Below are 27,528 nucleotides of genomic sequence, written 5' to 3'. Positions count from 1 at the left end.
GGCTCTGGAATAAGCCCCCCGCCGAGATGCGTACTATTACTGACCTGGGCCTCTTCAAGTCCAGGCTCAAAACCTACTTTTTTTTAGGATGGCTTTTAACACCCAGTAGTATGACACTTTTATCCTATTTTATTTTATTTTATTCGTTTTGTTGTATTTTATTGCTTTCACTGTTATTTTATTGTTTTTAATTGTTTTTATTTATTCCTCTTTTTATTTATTACCTGCTGTATAAAAGCACGTTGGTACACCGAGAGGACTGTTGTAAAGGGCTGTATAAATAAACTACATTTATATTCTTTTAACTATGGCGGCGGCGGTCTCAGCACTTAGAGCCCAAGACACATTTCCCTTCGGAGACAATAAAGTATCTAACTAACTACCTACCTACCTACCTACCCACCCACCCACCCATCTACCTTCCTTCCTTCCTTCCTTCCTTCCTACCTACCTACCTATCTATCTTCCTACCTATCTACCTACCTACCTACCTATCTAACTACCTACCTATCTATCTAACTACCTACCTTCCTACCTACCTACCTACCTACCTATCTCTCTATATCTATCTATAAAAGGCGGAGACACACAACATAATTACCTAAAAGTAAAGAAATAAGTAGCAGCGTGTTCTCTTTCCTCAATCTCAATGTTAAACTTGTATAATGTATATTTCTTCATATTGTGTATTTCTTCTTCTTTTTATGTGGAATAAAATAAAAATAATTCAAACCTCTCCTTAAACTTCCACACACTCACATACACACACGGAGCGAAGTCACACATAATGATAAAAAGATTTGATTAAAATAATCCAATCTACGTGTGACAAATTTATTCCAAAATCCCACATTACATCAAATATGTGTTGTCACGGCTTTAATGCTATAAAAAAATAAAAAAATAAAATAAAGGTGGGACTTGTATGGGTATGGCTACATGACTTAACTTCCAGCAGAGCAATTCAGATCAAAAATATTTACCCATCGACATGCCAACGGCGGGCGTGGACGTGACGCAATGCAATGAGACTATATTACTGTGACTGTGTGTGTGACTGTGTGTGTGTGTGTGTGTGTGTGTGTGTGTGTGTGTGTGTGTGTGTGTGTGTGTGTGTGTTGCGGCCTAATTATGCAACAACGCTGCTCCTGCTGCTGCTGACGGGACTTTTTGGTATCTGCTTTTTTGTTTTTGTTTTGCATCACCGACAAAAATCAATCACGCCCCCATTCCTACATGTGCTGCTGCTGCTGCTGCTGCTGCTGCTGCTTCATGGCGGAGCGGCTCCGACACGAGCGGGAACCAACCTCTGCTAATGAGAAGGAATCTCTTCTTAACGGTATCGTCAGGCAGTTTAACGTGGAGACAGAAGAGCCTCCGACTGTCTCTCTGAGGTTTTATGTCATGGCGGCTGGATGTGAGCAGATCAGATGGTTTTTTATAGGATTGATTTTCAGGATTTTTTCTACGCTGCTGCTTTTAAATACCAAATGAGCAAAAGGTAGATAAAACTAATCATCGTTAGCTAGAAATCCATTCATTAAAACTAGTGTCCCCACAACAGTATATAAAAATAAAGACAGTGAGATTACACACTCTCTCTCTCTCTCCTCTCTCATCGTCTGAGGGTTAGGGTAGAGAAGACATGTTTATCTCTCTGTAGTGTAAACAGCAACCATTTGACTTATGGTGCGTTCCAGTCGAGTTCCCAGTCGGAAATTTCAACTAGAAAGTCAAGGCTTTCTCTTAATACCTGAAAAACTAAAACTAAATAAAAACTAAACTGAAACTAGTCAATTCCTTCAAAATAAAACCAAAACTAAAAACTAGTCAATTCCTTCAAAATAAAACCAAACTAAAACTAGTCAACTCCTTCAAAATAAAACTAAACTAAAAACTAGTCAACTCCTTCAAAATAAAACTAAAAACTAGTCAACTCCTTCAAAATAAAACTAAACTAAAAACTAGTCAATTCCTTCAAAATAAAACCTAAGCTAAAAACTAGTCAATTCCTTCAAAATAAAACTAAACTAAAAACTAGTAAACTCCTTCAAAATAAAACTAAACTAAAACCACTAAATCACTTGTTGAACTAACTAAAACTAAACTGAAATAAAAAAGCAAACTGAAAAACTAAATTAAAATAAAAAGAACATTTCAAAACTATAATAACCTTGGTTTGTACGTGCAAAATACAGTTAAATGAGTTTTTTTAATCAACTGGTATTGCGATCAGTGGCTAACCCCTGACTTGAGGTAAATGGATCAAAGCAATAGATCCACATTTCGAATTAGGCAGTCCGTCATCAGAGACAGCAGCTCGTTGGAAAAGGATGGAAAACGCCCTTTATTTTGTTTTCAAGCTATAATCACAGATAAAAGGTCGTTCAGTGTTTTTTTTTCCTATGTATCGTCATAATATTGCAAATTTCCTTAAAATATCATGATATCATTTTGAGGCTATAATCCTCCAAACTGTGAGTCTGCGGTAAAAACTGTGCAAGAGCGAAGAAGAAAACATTTGTGACAGGTTTTCATTCATTTGTTGGAACCATGCGGACAGCGAGCCTTTGATTCGACATATCAGAGCAGTTATTTAACTACACAAAAATGTTGATAATGCAATTTAAAAAAAAAAAAAATCACATCTACACAACTTATCACACCGGACTGAAATCACTCATTTACCCTCCGCCATTTTATCTGAGTGTCCGAACGCTGAGTGTGTAAATATCTCCACTATGGAACATTTCAGTGCCCTTAAATACGGTAATGTCCATGAACACTACCTTCTGCAAACAATCCCACAATGCAATGCTCCATATTTTAAAAAAACAACTACCATCTCGTAACTCTCGTAACTGTAGTTAAGTGTCTGAAATCTTGATGAATAAAGGAGAGAGACGGACTCTTGGGTTAATCACAGAGCTAAAAGATCCAAATAAATAAAACACATTAATTAAAAACAGCAAATCTTTGAGATAAAGGTGGATTAAATTAAATATCAGTATAGCACTGGTCCTTCTTTTTAACGGCTGCCTTTTTAATTGTTCTCATGTGTTTCTGAGCTATGATTAGTTATTTATTCCATTTCTTTTGCTCTTTGTTTCACTGTATGTATTAAATAGATTTGAAACTTTAAATGAGAATCTAAATCTCACAGCTAGATGCAGGTTAATAATTTTTATTGAGTTGTTAACTATTAAATTAATCCTAAACTATTTTGGTAATTTATTATATGTTTTTGTCAGATTTTCATATCCAGCTTCTCAAATGTGAATATTTCCTGGTTTCTTTTGTCCTATATGACAATAAACTTAATATTTTAAGTTGTAGACTACTAGTCGGGACAAAAAAAGCACAATTTTCTCCATTTTCTTAACATTTTTTGGACCAAACTACTAAAGTACTTAATTGAGAAAATAAACATATTAATCAATAATGAAAAGAATAATTAGTTGCAGCTCTATATGTCGACTTCTCATTAATTGTGTCAAGATAAAAAAAAAGTAATAATAAATTTAACTTGTATTGCACTTTACATTTCAACAATCTCAAAGTGCTACAGAGCAGAAAAGAAAAAAGAAAAGGTTAAAAGAGAACATATAAAAGACACTTAGCAAAGTGTTTATTCATCCTAAACCCTTTCAAACACTGAATGCTTATTATTTTGTTGTTTATCTAAAGAAACGTTGCTGTCCTTTCTATGTATTTATATTTACACACACATACATTTATATATTTCGCTGTCTATATTTGAATCTGTTACTTTAACACAGCGTCTTCCCATTTATTGTGACAAGATAACAGATTGTTTTAGAGACGTGGAAACAGGCGTGCCGATCACGCTTTGGTCCAAACAACAAGCCGTAACTTGAAGATATCATATCATCACATTATTTTTATTACACACACACACCTAAAACTTCCCTTCCCAACATCTCTCAAACAAACTAATCCCGTTTCAACAGCGCTTGCGTAAAGCATTTGGAGAGACAGAGAGAGAAGTAGAAGTCAAATAAAATGGGACATAAAAAATAAATAAATTAACAAATAAATGGCACTGACTGTCCCTGAAGAGACGACTAAAAGCGAGGTCCTAAACAGGGGGGAAAGTAGGTATAAATACTGCGGCGCTGCTTGTCACTTTAAACCAGGATTACAGAAGGCTAAGCCCTGACAGAGCTTACTCCAAAGTTAGCCACATAGCCAGTGGGAAACAGTGAGCTTATCATGAGGGGTACAGACAAAAAAAAAGAGGCTGTGTGCTGATCAGGGAGCTGAAAACAAAGAGCTGAGCTGGACCAGGGCAACAGAAAAGCCGGCGGGGTTTCGGGGGTCGTGTGGGGCGGGGGGCAGCGCTCTGAAAATCAACAGTTGGTTTGGTCCGACGCTCCTGACTGACTCGGTGTAGGCTGCTCCGGCTGGGCTCATGTGATGTCACGCTCTTCAGACAGCTATTAGCAACACACACGTACACACACGTACGCACACACACACACAAAAACATGTTCCCAGAGTTCACTCAGCTCTAGATCTATGTAGGTAATCCAATTGAAACTGGCTCTCGATCTCAAACACGTTTAATTGGTTTGGTCTCAAAACACGGTTGGAGAGCAGGAGGGTTACGTTGTTTTTTTTCCACACAGACAGACAGACAGGAAAGACGGAGAGTCGGAGACAGTGTGGAATAATTTATCAATCTTTTTTTTTTTTTGATGCGGCACTGCAGGCGAGGCAGTTATAGTCGAGTCTACTGTTGTGGATCAACACAATATACGCCATTAAAAAGTTGTTGTTTTTTTAAAAGTGGTCATTCCCAGTAATGAAGTCATGAATACAGACCCAACCAAAAAAAAAAAAAAAAAGGTTGTGAGTTACATAAGAGGATATAAATACTGCCACTATCGGGCTTGTTTGTCTTCTCCTGTGTTTGGCCGACAACCTTATCACGGCCCAAGTATAACAATCCATGTAGAAAAACACTCCAGCGGCCGTCAGGGTTCACAGTCAAAGTCAAACCTCAGGTTGCCGTGACTGCCACTCACGCACGCATATTTGTCAATAATCCCGATCACATCCACCAGCTCAGCTCAACATAGGCCGATCGAGCCGGGGGCCTATAAATACATATATATAGATAAATATAAGAAGCCACACAAACAGGAGGGGCAAAGGTCAGATTCATTTATAAGCACTCATTTGCTGCTGGGAGCGGTTGGGGGGGGGGGGGTAAATCTCTGTACCGAAACGTTCCACATTTACGGACAGAGACACGTTCTGATCCTGTAACTAAAAGGCGCATGTTATGAATTACACCTTACAGACGCTATAAGCATCCCAACTAAAGCACATCATGTTCCTCTTGTGACACACACAAAACTGTCTCTATACCGACGCTCCCACAGGGGGGGGGGGGGGGGACAAAAAAAACACACACACACACATAGGTTTACGTGTGAAGCAAACATAATTACCTGCACCTGCCCCGCAAGGACAACCACAGAGGTTACAACCTTATTTCTTGTGCTCTTTAGATGAACTGTACAGTCGATTCTGAAGAGATTTATGCGCCTGTTTGATGTCCTGCGGGCTCCTGTTACACAATCATCATGTGGATGTGCAGATAAAACAGCCCTGTTTTCCCTCATAGACACACACACACACACGGACAGCACCAACCATAACAAATCTGTCTCTGCAAACTGTATACAGTCAGACATTTAAAATCCACTGCTTAGGAATGGTATGTGTCACACTTGTAGGGCCAGTCTTTACATACCGTAGCTGCCATTTATAGTCACAACAAAAAAATCTACCATTCCTAACTAATTTGTGCTGCTACTAACGACTAATCTGTTAGCTTGTTGGTCCGTAAATAATCAGAAAATGGGGGAAAATGTTCGATTAGTGTCCCCCAAAAGTTCAAGGTGACATCAAAGAGTCCACAACCAAAAGATATTGAGTTTACTCTCATTAAAAGACTAGAAAACATTCACACATGATAAAGAATTTGGCAAAAAAAAGGACCCAAAATAGTGAAATCAATCTTCAAAAGCTAACCTAACAATGGAAATGTTATTTTTTTCCCACTGGGAACAGGTGAGAATAAAACACTGCTGTGCTTATATCTTCATAACAAACACAGGAGAGGAGATCAGCAGCAGCAGCAGCAGAAAGAGAAGGCCCGACCGAAACCCTGCAGCCTCAACACAACATTATATAGTGAGCAACGTGCCAATCAAAGCATCTTTGTTTGTACACCTCATTAACAAGTCACTCTGCCTGATGGTTGTGTCTGCACTTTGTAATCAGATCCTTTTAAAAAAAAACAAAAAAACAACAGTAAGCACAACACAGGCTAGTCGCCACCCATGTAACTGAGAAGCACTGGTGTGGGAAAGGAGGGCAAGAAAAGAGGTAAAATGCAAAATATCAACAAGTAACTACCACTTCTATACTGAAATGCAATCGTGCACAGTGTTATCAAATGTTCAGACTACATACAAGAAGTCTTGCAACACCTCCTCGATGGGAAAAAAGCTCTTGCATGAATCACAAACCATAAACCCTAATCCAGTGATGTATGACGAAATGTAATTTGCATTAAACTTGTGATTTGTCCTACCATACCATCCCTCTCCTCGCTTGATTTCGCAGTATATCTCTAATTAAACAGACACATATAGTTGTAAATGATCTCTCCTAGATTAAATAACGTTAGTAGCTGAATCATGTGTAAGAGATACAACCTTTCTCATCCAAAATCTAACCATCGACTGTGGAGCAAAGCAGTCATTAGTAATGTTAGGGCTGCTACAACATGAACTTTAAGTAACAATCTAATGACATTATTAAAATGTTCAGACTAGACACAAGAAGGAAATTCAACTGCAACATCTCCTCGATGGAAAAAAAAGCTTATGCATGAATCACAAACTTAAACCCTAATCCAGTGATGTATAACAAAAATGTAATTTGCATAAAACGTGTGATTTTTCCTCCCTTTTTTTGCACTACCATCCCTCTCCTCCCCCATTTGCCCATTGATTTCGCAGTATATCTCTAATTAAACACAAATAGATGCTTGTAAATGATCTCTCCTAGATTAAATAACATTAGTAGCTGAATCATGTGTAGGAATACAAGCATATCATCCAAATCTAACCATTGACTGTGGAGCAAAGCAGTCATTAGTAATGTTGGGCTGCTACAACATTAACTCGACTTACCTGATATAATATGACACACGCCAAACATTTAACCACCATAATCAACACATGCCACATAATCTACTTTAAGTGCATGTATCTACACAGATGGGTTTGGTCCTGCTCACCTTCCAGGAGACGCTGAATTATAGAGTCGATGTTTAATTTGTCCGGCTCCGCCATTTTCTTTATTTTCTGACGTTCTCAGGCAGTCGAGACCTTGGTTTTTCTCTGTTTTTTTGCACCTTTAGATTTTTAAAAAAGGAGCAAGGGAAAAACAAAAGAAACGGAGACGATCAAGTTACTCACAATGCATGAATCATATCGCTTTGGCTAAAAATCTAAAAACAGCGTTCAATCTGTGAGCTAATGCTAGTTAGCGTAGCAGCTACAACCGAACCGCGGCTAGTTAGCGATGTAATATAAGACTTATGAAACAGATTAAACGCCCCCAAACCCCTCCCCCTCCACGAACCTTGTTTTTCTGGTTTAGCAATACTGCTCCCAGGGTTGAAAACGGCGTAAAAATATGTATCCTCTGAGCTGAAGCTTTTTGGTTTGTCCGAGTCCCTCCACTCTTCCCCCAGGAACTTTAACACAGGGCCGTTTCTGTGATCGGAGAGTCTGACGTAGGCAGCCGAGTCAAACCGAGCCCCGCAAGATTCTCGAGCGATGATTTGTCCGCGGTGGAATTTAGAAGCCAGATAGTCACGTTCGATTGGGCGCGTTCTGGGTCCGTCTTACGTGTAGGCCACGCCCCCTCCCAGCAGTGCACTATAGCATCAATGGATACAAATGAGAGCTCGCAGTGCGCCATCTAGTGGTAGTAATATTGCAACTGCCGTTTCAGGCCAGACCTAAAAATACTCCTTGCCGTTACCTCATCCCACAGGATTAACAAGAGACAAACATTTATTTTTAATAGGTCGTTTGTATTTTAATTATTTTCTGATGTTTTATGTTTTGTTTTTGTTTTGTTTGTCTTGTAGCACTGTGAGTTTTCCTTTGGAATTGTAAAGTGCTTTATAAATAAAATGTATTAGGCTATTATTATTATTATTACCTCCTTCTGGACTGTGGACATAATAAGAACAACAACTTAGTTTAATGGGCCAGAGGCCACAATTTCACTTGTCGTACCAGTCAAGGTGGCAAAGGTTAGTTATAATTTTTGAAAGGATCCATGTCTGTAATGTTTTGGTATGATAACCTTTCCTGAGTCACAGCTGGATTACAGTTATGAGCTGTTGAAGTTAACCTCCCACTTGGAAAAAAAGCATTTTAGACACTGGTGCATATCTTCGTTTAGGCTCATGTTCAGGATGTTTGTCAATATTAAATAATATTGTGTTTGGTATCATTTTAAAGGGGACACTCTTTCATTCAAGCCCTTTTCTAAATCTTTATGACAAATTCAGTGGTCACTGGAGCTCTTTTTCCACAATTTTCACCTAAATCATTTACTTTTTCTTTTAGTCCTTTGACATCAAGTAACATCAGAGACACAAAATACAAAGAAAGGAATACTCACAGGACTCCACAGGAAATGAATAATATAACTGTACAGTCAAATAAAATCAAAATACATTACCTCTTAGATTAGTTTATTGCACAAGTTCAAATGTACACAAAAAATGATGGACAATATATCAAATATGCCATTTAATTTTAGTCAGAAACTGTTCTCCATCTCGGTGCATTACAGTTTTAAAAGTTCAGTCCCCTATTATTGAAAGGCTTTACCCTATACACAAAAGAAATCACACGTGACTGTCGTGTCTGGGAGAGGACATCGACCTCAGCATTTGTACATCATACATGAAAACTGTGGATGGAACATGTAACACAGATAAAATACATTGAGGAAAAACACTTACAAAACAGCAGTTATGTGTTTTTCTCAGGTGGGAAAAGCTATGCCATAATGTGGTACCCCTAAATCTTATCTTATCTTAATCTTAACTCCTGTTCTCATAGTGGTCAGTTTTAGCACTGTACTCACAACCCCTGCAGCTCTTCGTCCATAATGCAGTCCATATCCCCTTTGTACAGTCAGTATTTCAAGTTGTATAGACCATTTCAAAGATATTATTATCCAGCCATGTGCCTCAAAGTGCTTGGGGGCCTCTTTCATACCATTAGCCATCAGACTCTACAACACCACAGCTCCCAGTACCTCCCACTCTCACTGAAAAAACACTGATGCTGTCCTTCCTATGTAAGTCCTTGAAACACTGCACACATGTATATAACCTCAGAAACTTCTGCATTGCACTTCTATATAGTGCAGATTTACTTACACAGAGATTGTTTATTGTATATTATTTAATTTTAATTTTCTATTTTATTTTATTTGAATAACACACACACACACACACACACACACACTCACACACACACACACACACACACACACACACACACACACACACACACACACACACACACACACACACACACACACACTATACCACTTGTGTCAGTTTGAGTTCTCTCGAGGGGGATACATTTTATTTTATCTTATCTCTCATCTTATTTTATCCCACAGGAGATGGACTGAACTGTGGACACAATAATAGCAACGCTTGTACAGTCCAATGAAATCAAAATACATTAACTCTGTAATGTAGGCCTTCATTATTCTCATAAAGATTAGATAAGATGTATCTCTATTGATCCGCCTTGGGAGAAATTGAAATTGACACAGCAGTACAGTGGAAAATGGAAAGGAAAAAAACAACAACTACAAATTCATAAATAACTTCTATTACCTCACTAGAGTATGAATAAAGATCTGTAGGTTTGAATGGTGCAATTAGGGTTAATGGACACCCACCAAAACATCTGTGGAGTTGATAATGTTCAATTTAAAAAATAATAATTTTAATTCCTGCTGGTCTTTTCACTAACAACAGATATCAGAGAGTGAGGAACCATCTTCCATTTGTTTTGAAATCATTTAAGTTTTCTGACATACCAGCTGTTTTGACATATAACATAGATCAGAAAATGTAAAATAGACTTATCAAAAAGATCAGAACGATGCTGTTTACTCCGTTTCCAATCCAATTACCCTGATCAAACCCAAATAGTTAGCCACAGCATGGTAGCAGAAATAGATCTTCATTTTTGCTGAGAATATGGATTTGTTTTTTGCCACTGAATTACAGTTTAACTATCTGCTAAAATACAGTCGATATACATGTAAAATGTCAACAACATTAACGTGTTTGAGTTAATTGATGTTGACACCTTTCCTTATTTGGTGTTCCCCCATCAATGAACTCCTGAAAGTACAGATCTAAATTTGTACATATGTAATCCAAAACCAGTGTGTCACTCTGTTTGCGTGTTTCTGAATGTGTAAATAGAGGGTACACTTACAACATGCTCCTTCATGGCCTCATTTTCCTCCCATTATCCATGAAACCCTCCACAAAATATTACGCAAAAACCCACAAAGTCTCGGTTTCCTAAATCAGTCTGCCTTGATTTGTCATCACAGTTTCGACAGGAGTAGGTGTACACCTGTGTACAGATACAGGTGATTTGACTCAGACCATATGAAAAGTGGGATGTTTTCCAGATGACTCAAGTATTTCCTTTTCTTTTTTCCCCCTAGCAACCAACAACAGACTCAACTAAAGTCTCCACCATGCAAAACAATAATTCAACAATGATCAAAGACGACTGATGCTTAAACTTATTTGACCATATAAAAACTTAATCCTAGAAAGAAACAAAGTTTCATCCACTGAGGTGTATTTTGTTAGAGCCTACTTTAGCTCCACAGCAGGTCTAAGGTGTAAAAAGAGAGGGAAACATACGTATGGGACAAGTCCAGTCTGGTCTTGAGGTAAGTCCCACCTGTGTACTCCCCTTCTTTATCTCAGCCCCACCCTAAACCTCACATTCCTCTACAAATACCCCATCTTATCACAAAGTCTGTGCATAACAGCAAAGAGCATCCTCAAAACAAGAAGAACCTCAAGGAGAAAACACCCAATTTCTTTCATTTTTCATCTCAAGGACACAGAATAAAGAGGTAGGCATCCTTTATTTTATCCATCTTTCTTTCAAATGGACAATCTGAGCTCTGAAAAGAGATATGATTCTGCAGAAGCTTGAAATGACACAGGATGAAAGGATTGGTTGAGGATTAGCTGAGTACCTTTTTATGAGCAGCAACAGAAAATCATAAAAAAGTGCAAATAAACACAGATGTGAGAGTGGAGCAGGATAGAAAAAAGGGATGAAAAGGCTCAGCAGGTCCTTTTTTTTCAGAAGCCGTTCTTTTTATCTCTGCTTTAGAGGAGGTTTTGAAAAGACTTTGTATGAATCTCTTAATTAAAAAAGCATACACGTATGCTCATTTACACAAAACTATCAGTTATTTTGAGGATAAAATGACAGAACTTTCAGGAAAAAGATAACATATAAAAGATTTTAAATCCGATGAAACACATCAGATTAGTTTTCACTGTTTAATCTGCTTTGAAAGTTTGTGATCTGGGGCGGGTCACATATGCATAAAAGTATGATATTTTTGTCCTGGTCTAAATCCACACCACTTCTCTAACTCTGACTGGCTTAATGGTCAATTCAATGTGGCTGAAATTGGGTTTTTGTTGGCATTAAATGCTATAAAATGTTCTCAGATGGCAAAGAATAGTCTTTAAAAAAAAAAAAGGCTTCCTCACATGAAAAGACTATTATTGAAGCATTTGTAACCCAAAATATGGATATGTGTAGAAGGAATATGAGCATGTTTCACCTGTTTAAACTGATAATTGCAACTTTTCATCATTTGAATGTTATATAAAAGTTAAACTCAGCATCACTTTTCATTTGCCATTGTTACCCCTTTTTCCGGTATGGGATCTCTTCTTCGCACCTTATTTTGCTGTTATTGCTTATTTTGATTGCAGAATTAGATAGTAATCCTCGAATAATTAGTAAGTCAAATTTTCCGTGCAGAAAGATGAGAGGGAGTGGTCCAGTTCAGCTAGGAACTTGTCAAGACATGAGTCTGTTTTAAAACATAGCCCGCAGACACATTATCCTGTGAAGACCTGTCAGAGGGAATTTGTGTTCGTCTGAGTACTTCTTCAGCTATGTGATCACAAAAAAATACCCACAGAGTTAGAGTAACACCACAGTAACACAAGATAAATATCACTTACAGCACATCTTGGATGGTGTTGAGAACAACTCCTCCTCTGTAACCAGGGGAGGGAAACAAGGAGAAGATTACTTAAAACCAAATTCAAAGATTAAAGGAAAAGACAGATAAAAAGAAGTTGTGGTACAAGTCAAGGAATTTACTGAAGCTCTGAAACAACTGTAATTATCTTCCTCACACCTTTGATTTTCCTCTTTTCTCTCTCTGTCTCTCTCTGTCTCTTGTCCCCTCCAGAATGGGAAATGTTGGCGTTCAGATTGTCTGCGTGGCCCTCGGGGTCCTCGGCCTGATTGGGACCATTGTATGCTGCGTTGTCCCTCGCTGGAAAGTGTCATCTTTCACAGGATCCAACATTGTGACTGCGCAGGTAATGACGAAACTTCAACCTCTTGTTATGAATTTGTTAAAAATAATCCTTTAAGTTATGGCAGGGATGTGAAACGCCCACTTTAAGGCCAACACACAGTCTTCTGCCATCTACTGATAGCATGTATCATCAAATATATTTATTTTCTTGAATACAAAACCCTAAAGCACAATTACATAAAGCTAGTTGATCTAGATACCTTCCCAGATAGCAAAATTCTTTTGGCCCATATCTGGCCCACACCTGACATGTTCATCCGGCCCACCACATACAGCATGGAATGATGGCACTTGGGCGGTCCGCTCATGTTTGCCAAAAGTGGGCCATAACCAAGCCATCACAATGCCAGATGTCGACCAAAAACACACCAAATAAACCAGTTCGGCCAAGACTGGCCCAAATATGTTTCAACAAAGGTGGGCCAAGTATGTTTCCTTATATGTGGGCCTCTTTAGGCTCACATCCGGATTAGTCATTGCCATACTTGCCATATTTCGGCCAAAGATGGGCCATATTCGTTTTGTGATATTTGGCCCAAATGTAGCATTTACTACATGGGCCAGTTTAGGTTCACGTCTGTTTTGTCCGGGCCAGAAGAATGCCTACAGTGCCGGATCATTGCCTCAAGTGGCCCACATTCGCATGCTATCTGGGTAACAATCGCTTCCTATTGCAGAGAATTAAGCGATAACCCTAATTTTCTTCTATCTTAAGTATATAAATATATTAACATATAATAACACGCTTTTCTTTTTTTTCTTCCTATAGTGAAATTAAAAAACCTCACACCACAATTCCTTAGTCCACATCTGCTGTGTTACACATTCAATTAAAGACCAACACAAATTGATTAAATTACAATTGTTCATTTAATTATGTAAACAGTTCATAACTGTATTCCATATTAAATGATAATTATCTTTTTGTTCTGGTATTTAACTTTATACTTTAAAGTACAGTGAATTGATTAACATGTCTTATAATTTGTTTTAGTGATTGATGTTGTTGAAGGATTGCTTAGTTTAGTCACATTTTCAAAAACAGCAATTACAAATACCTACTTTAGAGTTTCAATTGGAATCAGTTAACCAACTAAAGTTTTTATATAATTTATTCAAATATAATTTTAAAGTATATTGACCTCTAAGACTTTATATTGGTCATCAGCAGGAGGATGTGCTGTTTAGCCAGTTTAATACAATTCATTATAAAATGTTGTTCTTTATGGTTTGCAGTCCCATAAGAGGAGCCACACTTTATTTATCATTACTTGTCTATTAGTACTGGAGGATATGACATTTACTGATATTGGGATATTAAAATACTGCGTTGCAAGTGTTGAAATTTATGTATGGATGTATAATGTGTAATGTAATATATAAGAGTCTATGATGTGTTTTTTTTAAAGCCAAAATGCCATAAATTCTCTGCCAATAGTATAGTATATAACATCTCCTTCTAAATTCTAGAAATGTATGTTGTATGAAATGACTAAAATGTCCTCTCTCTTTGTCTGTGTGTGAGTAGAGCAGTCAGGAGGGTCTGTGGATGGAGTGCGTGGTACAGAGTACCGGACAGCAACAGTGCAAGAGCTACGACTCCCTGCTGGTGTTGGCCTCTGACCTTCAGGCCGCCCGCGCCATGACCATCATCAGCTGCTTGTTAAGCATCCTCAGCGTCCTCATCCTGTTCTGCGGCGCTGACTTCACCACCTGCGTAGAAAACGAAGACGCCAAGCCCAAGATCAGCCTGGCAGCCGGGGTTGGCCTGCTGCTGGCCGGTCTCCTGGTGATCATCCCCGTCAGCTGGTCCGCCAACATTGTTGTGCGAGAATTCAACAACCAGCTGATTCCTGCTTCCCAGAAGAGGGAACTGGGAGCGTCTATCTTTGTGGGTTGGGGAGCTGGCGTGCTGCTACTTCTGGGAGGAGGTCTACTGTGCTGCTTCAGTAGGCCAAAGTCTGGCGGCTCAGGAGGAACCGCCAAGTACTACAGCAACAGTGCCACCGCCCCTAACAAAAACTACGTGTAGGGCCTATTTCAAAAGGACTGGTGTTTGAGAGAAAGGAGTTAGAGGGTGATTTAGTTGGTGAAAGACTTAGAAAAAAGTCTCTGTAAATACTGAACACTCATGATAACTGGCTTTTCTTTTGTATTAATTTCAGGTGCTGGGTTATGCATAAGCTACTGCATATAAAAGTATGTAAAACAAATTATATACAGGCTGTAAATTAGGCTATAGATCAAATTTATGACCTTTTTGTCATCTTGTAATAATAATGTTGTATTTGGGCAGTTTTTGCTTTGACTATACATGATACCTTTAGTTTTCTTGATATTTGAATCCTACAAATAACATCAAAGATTATGAAAATGTGAAAAGTGTATTAGTATAGATAGATAGATAATCGGATAATTTAACCCTAAACCAAACTAAGAATTTAAAAGTAAACAAATGCACTAGTGGGTCATATTTGACATGTAGTTTAGAGTCTGCCTGTATTGTGTGTTTTCCAGCTTTTCTATTTCTATATCTTTGTTGCTGCTCTTGTCCACAGTCAGAAAAAGCTGTCAGATTGATGTTTAATCAAAGGTTTAACCTCAGTAGGCCTCAGGGAGCATCTGTATGCACTTGTTTCTCTGATGGTGCATTCACGTCCGTGTCACATTTCAGAACATTTTATATATCGTTTGTTGTTGCTTATGTTGTTTTGTTTCTCATTTTTGTATCATAATGAGTATATACACAATTAAATTTTGGTGTAATTCAAAATATGTGTTGTGTAATATTTTTTGTGTGTGAGAAAAAAAAATAAAGAATAAAAATAAAAACAGCCAAAAAATGTATTCTGAAAAAGACTTTATTTCAAACTATAGCATATATTAAAATAGGCATTTTTAAAATTGATCAAACCAAGACAAACCAAATAAACAAATTCAAGCTTCAAACTAAAATAAAGTGTAGTTTCATAATACCAGTTGTCTTGATCTCTCCCTTTGTCTCAATATACAGTGAGAAGACACAGCCCTCTCCTTCTAAAATTAAAATTTTATTGGAATGAATGTCACCACAATAATGCCAAAACGTCAAAAATCAATGAAACTGTTTCTTTGCTTTTTCCCCAGTTCCTCTTTTGTCCGTCTGCTCTTGAATTTGAATTGTCAAACATCTGTAGTTTAATGCTTGCTCTCCAGCTCGCTCACACGCTTGGTCAGCTCCTCTATAGCTGCTTTGAGATCCTTCACCTCCTTCTTCAAGGACTGGACCTCCTGAGAGACAAACAGACACGGAGAGAAAGAGACGAGTTATGATGGAAATGATCTAGATGGAAGTTGTGGAACTAATTCATCAGCCAATAATAAAGTTGGGAGAGGATTTTCTTGAGTAATTAAAATGTCAACAGATCAAAAATGTTCAGGTGGGGCACAACGTTTGGATATTGGAAATTGGTTAGTTCAAGTCTATGTAAGCACACCTCAAATGAAGAGAATTTGATAAAAGAATACAAAGAAATAGATTTTTTGGCATATATTGGTAAATAGGTGCACTTTGAATACGACTTAATGAAAAAGTAATACAAGTATTATCATTAAAATATAGTTAAAGGACTAGTGTGTAGGATTTAGTGACATCTAGTGGTGAGTTTGCAGAATGCAACCGACTGAACTGAATTGCCCCTGTGAGTGTTGCATTATTAAATATTTTATTATTTAATCAGTATTACTGACACTTTTTAATGTGTAAGTAGCAATTAACTGTTGAATTAATGCTGTGAAATAAATATAGAGTGCAGTATGTCCCTTTTAACCCTCCTGTTGTCCTCAGGTCAAGGAAGGACAGAAGGAAGGACAAGAGGAAGGAAGGAAAGGAGTAAGGAGGAAAAGAGGAAGGAAGTAAGGAGAGAAGGAAGGAAGGAAAGGAGTAAGGAGGGAGGGAGGGAGGCAGGGAAGGAGGAAGGATAACAAGAGGAAGGAATTTAGGAGAGAAGGAAGGAAGGAAGGAAGGAAGGAAGGAAGGAAGGAAGGAAGGAAGGAAGGAAGGAAGGAAGAAAGAAAGGAAGGAAAGAAAGGAGTAAGGAGGGAGGAAGGAAGGAAAAAAAGGTGTAAGGAGGGAGGAAAGGAGGAAGGAAGGAAGGAAAGGAGGAAGGAGGGAGGGAGGGAGGGAGGAAGGAAAGGAGGAAGGAAGGAAAGATGGAAGGAGGAAGGAGCAAAGAAAGAAAGGTGGAGGGGAAGAAGGAAGGAAAGAAGGAACAGTCAAAAGAGAGATGGGGTTAATTTGACCCGGGAGGACGACAGGAGGGTTAAATGTAGTAAAATAGAAAGAACCATATAAGCACCTAAACTTAGTGCTTCATTGCAGTACTTCAGTAAATGTCCAACTGACACACTTTCGAGAGGTTTAAACCATAAATAGCATATTTAGCGTTAGACGTCTCACCCCGCTGCTGTCCTGATGACTCCCAGCAGAGGCAGTCGTGGTCTTCATGAGGCTCTTGAGAACTTTGAACTCCTTGGCCTTGGTGGTTGTTGTAAAGCCGTCCTTCAGAGAGATCAGGATGGGCGGGGCTTCTTTTCCATCGAACCAGTCATCGGCTTCGACTGAAGGCTCGGGACCGACGGTGTCTGGGTACAGATCCTCCTGGAACAGATCCGACTGCACAGGCAGAGAGAGGAAAGAGTGAGCTGATGACAGGAATCCACAATCTAACCTCAATTAACACTAATGAACCTTTAAGCGTTACCTTGCGGGGCACCGTCATGACTATGGGCTCACATTTCCTCTCATGGAGTTTGTAGAACCTGAAGGTAGAAACATTTTACACGTTTATTTTAAAGCAGAGGTGTCAAACTCATTTTCATTTAAGGGCCACATACAGACCAATTTGATCTCATGTGGGCCTGATCTTTAAAAAGATGGAGGGAAGGAAGGAAAGACAGGAAAAAAGGAAGGAGGGAAGAGAGGTAGGAAAGACAGATGGATGGAAGGACAGAAGGAAGAAAGGGAGGAAGGACAGATGGATGGAAGGACAGAAGGAAGAAAGGGAGGAAGGACAGATGGAAGAAAGGTAGGAAGGAAGGTAGGAAGGACAGATGGAAGAAGGGGAGGAAGGACAGATGGATAGAAGGACAGAAGGAAGAAAGGTAGGAAGGACAGATGGAAGGAAGAAAGGAAGGAAGGTAGGAAGGACAGAAGGAAGAAAGGGAGGAACGACTGATGGATAGAAGGACAGAAGGAAGAAAGGTAAGGACAGATGGAAGGAAGAAAGGACGGAAGGAAAAAAGAAAGGACAAAAGGAAGGAAGGAAGGAAGGAAAAGAACACAGGAAGGAAAGTGGGCCGGATCGGACCCCTCGGCGGGTCGGTTCTGGCCCACGGGCCGCATGTTTGACTCCCCTGTTTTAAATGATTCAAAATGACAGAAATACTAATAACAGAAAATAGCTCCATTTCTCTTTATTTAACAGTCTGAACGTCACTACCTGGCGATTTCACATTTGTTGACCTCCAGGCCCCTCTTGGGCATGTACCCCATCCCCTTCTGGCTCTCCTTGCTGCTGTACATGGACAGGTAGTGGACATACGGAGCTTCATCTGTCACCTCAAAGTAACGGATACTGCTGTCCCCCTGTGACGGAGATTGTGACAAAATGAAGTCAGCAGCTGTAATGTTTGTGTCTTTGTGAGACAAAAACATGTTTCAACACCTCAATCTAACCTTGCCACAGAGGAAGACGACGCCTGTGTCTGGGTCATAGAATGGCAGAAGGACGCCACTGCTGGTGTCCAGTTCCTGCAGGGTCAGAGGCTCTCCGAAGTTCTTCTGTTAAAAGAGATTCAGACACACTCAGTTATACATTTCACCAAATCTAATGTAATATAAAAGACTGTTTGAGGCGCTGCCGTGGTTTAAAGATTGAGGTATCAAACATGAACCACAGCTCTTCCTCTTTTAGTGCAATCTCTCACACGATCTCTATCTAATAAAGGTATAAAGTGTCTAAATAATAATTATATATTTTCAAAAGGCGGCTGGAGCAGACTGCTGATAAGCCATGGATGTATTTAACTGAGCTTCATGTGGGATACACCACCCTAAGTGCTGTAACCTGGCAGTTGGGAAACAGCAGTGTTGTAAATACAGTAAATGACTCCTAAGAAACAAATGACCAAGATGTCAAGAGTAAAAAAGGGTATATTTAGTATATAGTATTATTTGTAAATGATATAAATTCAACAGATCTGTCTTTCTTCTAATTGTTACTTGATCTATAGTATGCCATGAAAAAGCTTTAAAGGACAGATTCACAATTTTTCAAGTCTTAAAACAATAGTGAGGTGTCCATATGTCCTGTTCCCCCTTGAAATGTGCTTTTAGTTTAAGTGATTTTGCCGAAAAATGCCTTTAAAAGTTGATGTGAAGCTTATATGAGGCTTCCGCAGTCTGAGTTAGTCATATCAAGAGGATATCTGACACATTTACAGTCTTTTTAGTATCAAATTCCCTCTTTGTGTTTCCTCTGTTGAGCTGTGGTGGAAGTACAGTAACAAAAAGAGAGACTTTAACACTAAAAGGACTATAACATTGAAAGATATCTACTTGATTTGACTCATTTGGACGACTGAAGCTTCATATTAGCTTCAGATAAACTTTTAAATTACATTTTTGCACAGAAGGAGGACTGTGGATTGTGTGCCTACATCACTTACATTGTTAATGCATCATGAAGGGATCTTCTAATGATCAGTATGAACAGGATGAATAGGATGAATGATTACAGCAAGGCTATTTTAATGTTAATTAGGGCTCCTGAGTGTTGCTTTAAGACAGATTTGAAAAACTGTGAACTTGTCCTTTAATGTACTTATCATCTCAAAACTGAAGAATAAGACTCATAGATCTTTATAAAAAAAATACACGAGTGACTGTAAAAGACAAAACTCCTGACAAACTTGAACATGTAGGATTGTTGTCACTCACCGGGTCCCATAGCGCCACCTGTCTCTCACTCATGCGACTGAAGCCGGTAGTCAGGATCTTCCCGTCGGACACGAACACCGCCCTGATAGGCCTGGAGCCCTCATGAGGCTTTTCCTTCTCCTGTAGGAGGTTCAGGAGGAGCAGAGATGGAGGTGTTACAAAATTAAAGGACCGATCAGCAATTCCCCTCAACTCAAAATGTGAAGGGTGAAAGTTTCCTACGAGCCTACGAGCATCATTTGAACTTTTTCAGGTATTTCAGTATAGAGTAGTTCTTAAAACATATCTGGAAGAGATGTTTAAACACAGAACTATGGATTTCACTGTGTTACTGTAAAAGAAGTCTTGTACTCTGACAACTGGGCCAAGCATTACTCATTACGATAGAAAAATAACATAATATCATTGGATTTTACATGTTAAGTCATTCAAATTATTTCATACTATGATAATATCAAATGTATTTTTTCCTCTTGTTCTTCTTCCTTTTCTTTTTCTTATTATAATTAAACATTTTGTGTAAGATTATACAAACACATGCTCAGAAATTCATTAAGTTTCTTTAGTTTTGCACTGAAATTAAACCAAATTCCTGCATACAGAAGCAGAAAGTTTTTTATCGTCTAACTTATTTGCCTGAGAGCAAACATTATGATTCATTATCATACCCTCAATGTGCTTCTTCATTATCTTATTTTCTTGTTTGTCTGTTTACTTAAATTAAATCCACTCGCTCAAACATTATAGAAACAAAAACTGTGACATAATTATGGCCTGTGAGATAAATGGCGCTCCATGAAATATGAAATATGATTACTTTGTGCAGCTGCAGTGACATTGGTGCCAGTGCTGCATTACAGGAGAGAAGAAAAAAAAAAAAAAGGTGGGGGAGGTGAAATAAGAAAACCTACAGCGATGACAGTGCCCTTGCGAGGGTCCAGCAACCGCATGGTCTTGTCCTTGCAGGCGGTGAGGATCTGGGAGCCGTCCCTGTTCCAGCAGGCACTGTAGATGACATCAGTGTGCACGGTGTCGATCCTCACTGCTGCCTCGCCACGGGCCACGTTCCACAGGATCACCACGTTATCGCAGCCTGCAGGGGCGCACAGACAATGGTGATGTAATTTCACTCTCTTTCTTTTTTTTTCTTCTTGCATTGTGCACCACTGCATAGCCTTGTTGTTCCCCTGCAGCTGCGTGCATCACTCTTCGCACAAGTGCACTGGTGCATTGTCTTGTAGGCTGTGTGTTATTTTGACTATGTAATTTTAAATTGTCATGTATTGCTTGACTGCAGCTCTGTGTAGCACTTTTTCCTTACATATATTTCCCTCGGGACATTAAAGTTGATCTTATCTTAAATGCAAAGACAGGTAAAGAGAAGAAAACATTTCATCTCAACCCTAACGCTAACCCTCTAACCCTCTAACCCTAACCTTCAAGTCAAAATCAAATGTATTTCAAGTGTCAAACTGAAATCCAACCTTATTTTCTAACTGAAAAGCTGAACTGTGAATGAAAGCTTTCACATTTCAGGGTTTCTTTTCTTAAGGAAACATGAAGTGACATGTTTTAGATTTTCAGTTTGAACAGCAATGATAAAGTAGTTCTTATAACCACAGAGAACTTCACCCACAAACAAACAAACCAAATGAAATCTTAATAAAAAAGTTATGACAGACACATCAAATATTAAGGCTGACAAATCACATCCATAAATCACAGGTTTATACTGTAGCGCTGCCAAGATTAGACAATTACTCAATAAACCACCAACTCCTTTGGTCATCTATTAGTCATTTAAAAAGAATCTCAGGTCCTAGCTTGTTAGATGTGAATAGTTCCTGTTTTACTTATCTTTTTTAAAAAATAAACCGAAAATCTTTGGGTTGTGGACTGTCTGGACAAAAGAAGACATTTGAGGACGTCATGTTGGTGCTTTTGCTAGCACTGATCAACATGTTTCACCTTTTTCTGACATTTTATGGACCAAATGACCAATCGATTAACTGAGAAAATAATTATAATTTGCAGCTTTAACTGTAGATTAGATTAGCAATTAGAAGCTGGATCACTGTATCATGATAATATGATCATAATCGGTTATTTATTACACAATTCTGTTATCAAAATTAATAATTCCACATGCAAAAAACTACTTATGGAGATTTACGACATTCAACTCTATTTTCAGGGCGTTTTTTTTAATGGTGGTGAAATTATTTAGTGCATGAAACAGACTGGATGGTAATGCTGCTGATTCTGTGATCTTATCTGTCAATGAGACCACTGATCGCTGTTCAAAGTGAAGACAATGGGTGGGGACTGTGAGAACTTCCTGTTCAAACGTCTGGAGGTGTTAGTGTTGTTCAGCACAACACTGACGCATCACACTGTCACACTGTCACACTGTCACTTCGATGTGGTTCCTCTAAAACCCCGGAAAGCATTTCTGCACAGGAGCTGTCAAATCATGTGAACACAGCTGCAGTGACAGCTGAGTCTGTTTTAAAACTATAGTGAGGTGAACATGTGAACACTGAAACAGGTTTTGCTTTGCTGTAATCATTTAGCTTTAGAAGATCTCCTCCAGATGTGCTTATAATGCAAATTATGGAGGACAAAATACACAGAATTTAAAGGTTTTTTTTACTTTTAAATACATTTCCTCAGACAGTGTTTCCTCTGTTGAGCTGTGGTGGAAGTATAGTAACAAAAAGGACTTTGGCACTAAAAAGACTGTAACATTGAAACATATATACTTCATTTGACTCATTTGGACGGCTGAAGCTTCATATTAGCTTCAGATAAACTTTTAAATACAGTTTTTGCACAAGAGGAGGACTGTGGGTTTTGTCCTCCATCACTTACATTGCAAGTACATTATGAAGAGATCTTCTAATGGTCAGTATTAACAGGAGGAATGAGAAAAACATGTTTTAATTTTAATTAGGGCTCCTGAGTGTTGTTTTAAGACAGATTTGAAAAACTGTGAACTTGTCCTTTAATGTACTTATCGTCTCGAAATTGAAGAATAGGACTCATGGATCTTAATTTAAAAAATACACCAGTGACTGTATTTAAATGTTCATTTGGGAATCTGAATATAGTTTTAGGACAGACTTGAAAAGAGAGTAGTACCTGCACTCATCAGCACATTGTGGGCGGTGGGGTGCCAGCACAGGATGCCGACACGTTTGGAGTGGCCCTCCAGCTTGACAACAGGTTCTGTGAGTGATGTGGTCAGTCCAGCATCCGGGATCTCCCAAATCTATTCACCGAAAAAGGACACTTAAAGACATTGACTGTGCACACATACAGCAATGGCAGCACAAAAAAAAAAAAAGTCATGTCATGCTTTAGCAGAAACTAAAACTCTTGAAAGATCACTCACCATGACACTGCAGTCCTCAGAGCCGCTGGCAATGATGTTGTCGTTGTGAGGACAAAACTCAATGTCCAGGACCGGTCCTGTGTGGCCACACACAGTCGGATAGGACATGTCGATACGTCCTGTCTGCAGAGAGAGAAACATCAGGGAGCATGGTGAGGACGGCTCTCAGAAACTCATTCATACAGTACACAGAAACATGGCAACTATAGGGCACACACTGTGATAGAGGCAGAAGAACTATGACAATCTAATGTAGGTGGGAGGGAGGAATTGATAGTCAGCTGATACAAATTCCACAGCTATGCTTTCAATTACTCCTAATGCCTTGTAACTGGGTTAGAGAGACGATCGGGGCCAGGAAGATGAAATCCCATGTTTCCTCTGGTGCTCGCACGGCCCTCCCTGGAATCACCATGCTTGACCTCGGGCATAATGACTATTAATTTTTGGTTGCATCTATTTGATTAAAAATCTCAATAAAATCTTTTTGTTCATTTTTTTTTGCAGCATGCTGTTTCAATCACATGTGGCTCTACAGAGATGTCTGAAGTGTGGCTGATTAACACAAGTGTTTATTTATCCTTAAAACCAATGTGACACAAGCTAAAGCACCAGTTTATAGGTATATCCATGCATCAGCAGTAAGATTCACACCCATTGAGAATTATACTCTACTAATGCTTTACATTCAATTCACAAGCCTGAGAAAAGATGCAGTTAATCTTTATTGAGTTCACATACAGATGAGTCCACATGTTTTGCAATTTCCACTTTTTTTTAGCTCGTAAGATGCATTAAAGGAGCAGTGAACTTAAATCTAAACGTACTCCATAAGCAGAGTAACTGAACAGAGACCACATCCTGCCCCGGCTCGAGCTGACAACAAACTCCTAATAAGGTGAAAACTTCTCGACAGCAGAGCAAGTGACGTGTAGAGAGACTCAAAGTCAGCACCAAACTTCCGTATTCAGCTAGCTGTGTGATGTGTGATTGACAGTATGCAAATTTGAAAGTGTGAGCGTGGTGTTTACAAGAAGAAAAAAAAAAAGTATCACATCTTGTAGCATCTGAAATGTTACCTCTACACATCCAAAAATGGTAGTATGAGAGACAGAAGGGCCACAGGCAAGCCGGTTGTGGCTCTTTTTTTTTTTTTTGCATGACTTTGATCACACAGTACGCACCTTGCTCAGGGGCAACACCATGAAGGCTCCTCCTCCGCTGGCGTCCACGATCATGGCCACAAACTTGGGGTTTACAGTGCAGAAATTGCTGTCCCATGTCATCTGGGAGATTCGGATGTCATCATAGCATTGGTCAGCTTTCAGAGCCTGACCAAAGACGTGACGGAACTTACTGGTCCTCACAACCTTCCTGGACATGGTGAACTAGGAGGGGGGGGGGGGGGGGGGATGAAGGCAGGGTTTTTATGTTTGCAAACAGGCTGGTGTAAAATGATTGAAAGAGTTACAAAGAAATTGAAATCTACTACTCAGTGCAAGTCTACTTCACTCAAAATGTCATCGTCTTAACACAAAGATTAACCAATGCACATTTGTCTTTAGTCTCTTCATGTTTGTGCTTTTAGCTTTCAAGTGGACATACAGACACAAAGCTGACGACACAGCGCAAAGAGGAAAAGGGGAAGCAAAAGCTTTCACAACTGCTTCCTCTGTCTGTGGCTGGCACTCCCCCCCCCCCCCCCCCCCCCCCACCCGACTCCCCCTCTCTCCACCTTCTCTCTTTTTAATTTGAGATCCAGCTTTTTAAGTTTATTAACCGTCTGTGCGCTCAAAACAACAGCGTAAAGATGACACTAAACATGCTATTCATCATCAATGCCGTGGGACGCAAAACTGAGCCGCACATGCTGTGTGTTTTAACAGGTACAAGAGTCGTCAGTTAGACCACATCCTCCAGAGTGAGCAGAAAAAACCACTAAGCCTTTCTCTCGTGCCAAATTTGTCATTGTCACATTGATTTCCCCACAATTATGGCTATATATACTTTAAAAAAAGGCACATTTTTAGCAAGTTAACATATAAACAGTGAATGCATCCTCTACCAACGCAGCAAAGAAACCTGAGTAATGAGATTTGTGTTAAAGCCTCCCTTGAAATCATTTAAAGTTCAGTCAATAGCTGCTGCAAAATGAGTTAGAAAAAATAAACAACAACCAAACTGAACATGGTTTTGCTTTACCTCCATTTGTAGATTCTACTTCCTGAAATCTGCAGCCGCCCTTGAGCTCAGACTCAGAGGAGTATAACAGTTTTGCTGCATGTGCATCACAAGACCTCTCCGGCTGCTCTGCACTTAATTTAATAATCCTTTATAGAGTGAGCCGTAATTTTATCAAGAGCCTAAATGCATGTCAATAATCTCCCTCCTCCTCCGCCTCAGTGCTGTGATGGAAAACATCGCCTGCTGCAAACGTAGGAAACATTTCACTAACTTGAAGCAGGAGAAAGTCGGGCCATGTGGAACAATGATGCTCAATTCAAATGCCAGACTCATAAAAGAGGCATAAATATTGAATTTACTTCAAATACATGACCTCATGTCTTCAGTGAACTGCATGACAGACTGCAAACAGATGTTTCGGGCCTACCTGGGAGTCGTGCAGAGTCGGTTCGGCTGAAGGAGTTTCAACGGTGCACCAGTCGACCAGAATGAGGACTTAAGAGTGAGATGATAGGTTAAAGTACATCACAAACTGACATAGAGGAAGTGAGACTTTCAAATGAAGGTGGAAGTGGGTGGTAACCTTTGACATGTTAGAGCTGAAGGCAGCACGAAGGGGAAGACACTGTTTTCGAGGTCTTTCACATCAACTAAATTGCAGCTGTGGTCATATGTAGTTGGCTGCAGTCTCACTGAGTGTATGAATAATATTGAGCTCATTAAAAGGATTTGAATGCATCACAAGGACACAGAAGTTTCCTACCAGATTGATAACTTTCTGAGAAACACAGATGAGGGTTGAAGATATCTGGGAGGAAAAACTTTACGTCTATCTGTTCTTTTATTGTTTTTAAAATCACTGAGTGGCTCTTATCTGTCTGATGTGGTTAAGACAGACAGTATGTGCCTGCTATCTCTCTTAGATCCTCAATCCTCCTGACTGTTTGATTGAGTGAATTAATGAATGAACAGTCACCCATCCTGTTCATACTGACCATTAGACCATTCAAACATAATGTATTTACAGTGTAAGTGATGTGGGACAAAATCCACAGTCTTCTTTCTGTGCAAAAAAGTATTCAAAAGTTTATCTGAAGCTAATATGAAGCTTCAGCCGTCCAAATGAGTCAAATCAACTAGTTTAGTCAAGAAGTTTGATTTTTAAAAAGTGTAAATTTGTGCATTTCTACTGTAATCTTTGTCCAGTTTGATAATGTGAGCCATGAGTCTTTACACACAATAACAAGCTGTAACCCTTAGCAACAGAGGTTGAGCAATGTCTGCATCTTTCCATCACTGTGAGGACTTTGCTTCTTCAGTCTGCACACACAACTTAAACCTAATATTTTAACAGAAAAAAGGTCTTAACCTGACTAAAGTGTCCTCATTTTCTAGTTTTAAACACAGATTGTGCAAAACCACACAATTTTTCAAGTGTTTTAAACCAACAGTCAACGTCCTTTCATAATGCTCTTACAATGTAAGAGATAGGAACCAAAACCCAAAGTCCACCTTGTGTGTAAAAATGTATTTAAAAGTTGATCTGAAGCTAATATGAAGCTTCAGCTGTCAAAATGAGTCAAATCAAGTAGATATCTTTCAACATTACAGTGTTTTTAGTGTCAAGGTCCCTCTTTTTGTTACTATACTTCCACCACAGCTCAACAGGGAAACACAAAGAGGGCAGGGAAGACTGTAAATGTGGCAGATATCCTCTTGATATGACTCACTCAGATGCATTTCACATCAACTTTTAAATGACCGTTTGTTCAAAAGGACTGTTTTGTCCCTCATCACTTTCAGTTTAAGTGTATTTGCTTCTATGGCTCAGCTATTTACACTTAGGGTCCTTTAAGATACTCTCTGCTACTGAAGTGCTTGGAAAACGGTTGACGGATCACATAAAATGACATAAAGTCTCATTTAAATACCACTAATAATGAACATCTAACCTCTGCTTTAACCTTTGACTTCTGGAGCTGTCAAAAGAAGCTTGAAGTGAGTTTTCATCTTTCCTGTTCCTGTTCCTGTGTAGTTTTATCAGTTTGATAAACGTGAGCCATGAGTTTTCACATTGAATAATTAGCTCTAATAAGGTTGAGCAATCTACACATACACGCACGTGAACTTCTACTTACTATACTTGTAAGGACCCACATTAACACACTGTAATAAATCCTTTCCCCAACAGTGTGTTTGTTTCTATTGGTCG

The 27,528-nt window shown here is 39.0% G+C and overlaps 3 protein-coding genes across 3 annotated transcripts in view; 1 reads left to right on the top strand and 2 right to left on the bottom strand.

Annotated features, from left to right (window-relative positions):
* ppp1caa (protein phosphatase 1, catalytic subunit, alpha isozyme a) overlaps window positions 1-7,828 on the bottom strand; it is a 14,947-nt gene extending 7,119 nt beyond the window's left edge. Inside the window, exons 1-2 of the mRNA XM_053338924.1 lie at window positions 7,687-7,828; window positions 7,340-7,456 (exon numbers count right to left, since the gene is read on the bottom strand). Coding sequence (XP_053194899.1) covers window positions 7,340-7,394 — 55 coding nt within the window. The 5' untranslated portion in view covers window positions 7,395-7,456; window positions 7,687-7,828. The remainder of the gene's footprint in view (window positions 1-7,339; window positions 7,457-7,686) is intronic.
* Window positions 7,829-12,610: 4,782 nt separating this feature from the next.
* cldni (claudin i) lies at window positions 12,611-14,791 on the top strand. Its single transcript, XM_053338545.1, has 2 exons — window positions 12,611-12,760; window positions 14,288-14,791. Exons 1-2 carry the CDS (start codon window positions 12,629-12,631, stop codon window positions 14,789-14,791), a joined length of 636 nt encoding a protein of 211 aa, XP_053194520.1. The 5' UTR covers window positions 12,611-12,628.
* Window positions 14,792-15,602: 811 nt separating this feature from the next.
* coro1a (coronin, actin binding protein, 1A) lies at window positions 15,603-25,837 on the bottom strand. Its single transcript, XM_053338507.1, has 11 exons — window positions 25,744-25,837; window positions 24,317-24,520; window positions 23,133-23,255; window positions 22,880-23,009; window positions 20,650-20,831; window positions 19,739-19,858; window positions 18,476-18,580; window positions 18,240-18,385; window positions 17,502-17,559; window positions 17,198-17,413; window positions 15,603-16,029 (listed from the first exon to the last, which is right to left on the bottom strand). Exons 2-11 carry the CDS (start codon window positions 24,512-24,514, stop codon window positions 15,937-15,939), a joined length of 1,371 nt encoding a protein of 456 aa, XP_053194482.1. The 5' UTR covers window positions 24,515-24,520; window positions 25,744-25,837; the 3' UTR covers window positions 15,603-15,936.
* Window positions 25,838-27,528: the final 1,691 nt, after the last annotated feature.

Source organism: Scomber japonicus, chromosome 18 (assembly GCF_027409825.1).
Source record: "Scomber japonicus isolate fScoJap1 chromosome 18, fScoJap1.pri, whole genome shotgun sequence".
Taxonomy (NCBI): domain Eukaryota; kingdom Metazoa; phylum Chordata; class Actinopteri; order Scombriformes; family Scombridae; genus Scomber; species Scomber japonicus.
Note: the sequence above shows the minus strand (reverse complement) of the source record. Positions and strands in the feature narration are given on the sequence as shown.

What these genes read in the sequence shown, in the direction of transcription:
- cldni (XM_053338545.1), top strand. Translation starts at nt 12,629, where the DNA reads ATGGGAAATGTTGGCGTTCAGATTGTCTGCGTGGCCCTCGGGGTCCTC. An exon ending in CCAACATTGTGACTGCGCAG is followed by an intron (nt 12,761 to 14,287) that starts GTAATGACGAAA and finishes GTGTGTGAGTAG; the next exon opens with AGCAGTCAGGAGGGTCTGTG.
- coro1a (XM_053338507.1), bottom strand. Translation starts at nt 24,514, where the DNA reads ATGTCCAGGAAGGTTGTGAGGACCAGTAAGTTCCGTCACGTCTTTGGT. An exon ending in AGGTGGCGCTATGGGACCCG is followed by an intron (nt 18,581 to 19,738) that starts GTGAGTGACAAC and finishes CTCTTTTAACAG; the next exon opens with AAGAACTTCGGAGAGCCTCT. An exon ending in TCGTCTTCCTCTGTGGCAAG is followed by an intron (nt 18,386 to 18,475) that starts GTTAGATTGAGG and finishes TCTCCGTCACAG; the next exon opens with GGGGACAGCAGTATCCGTTA.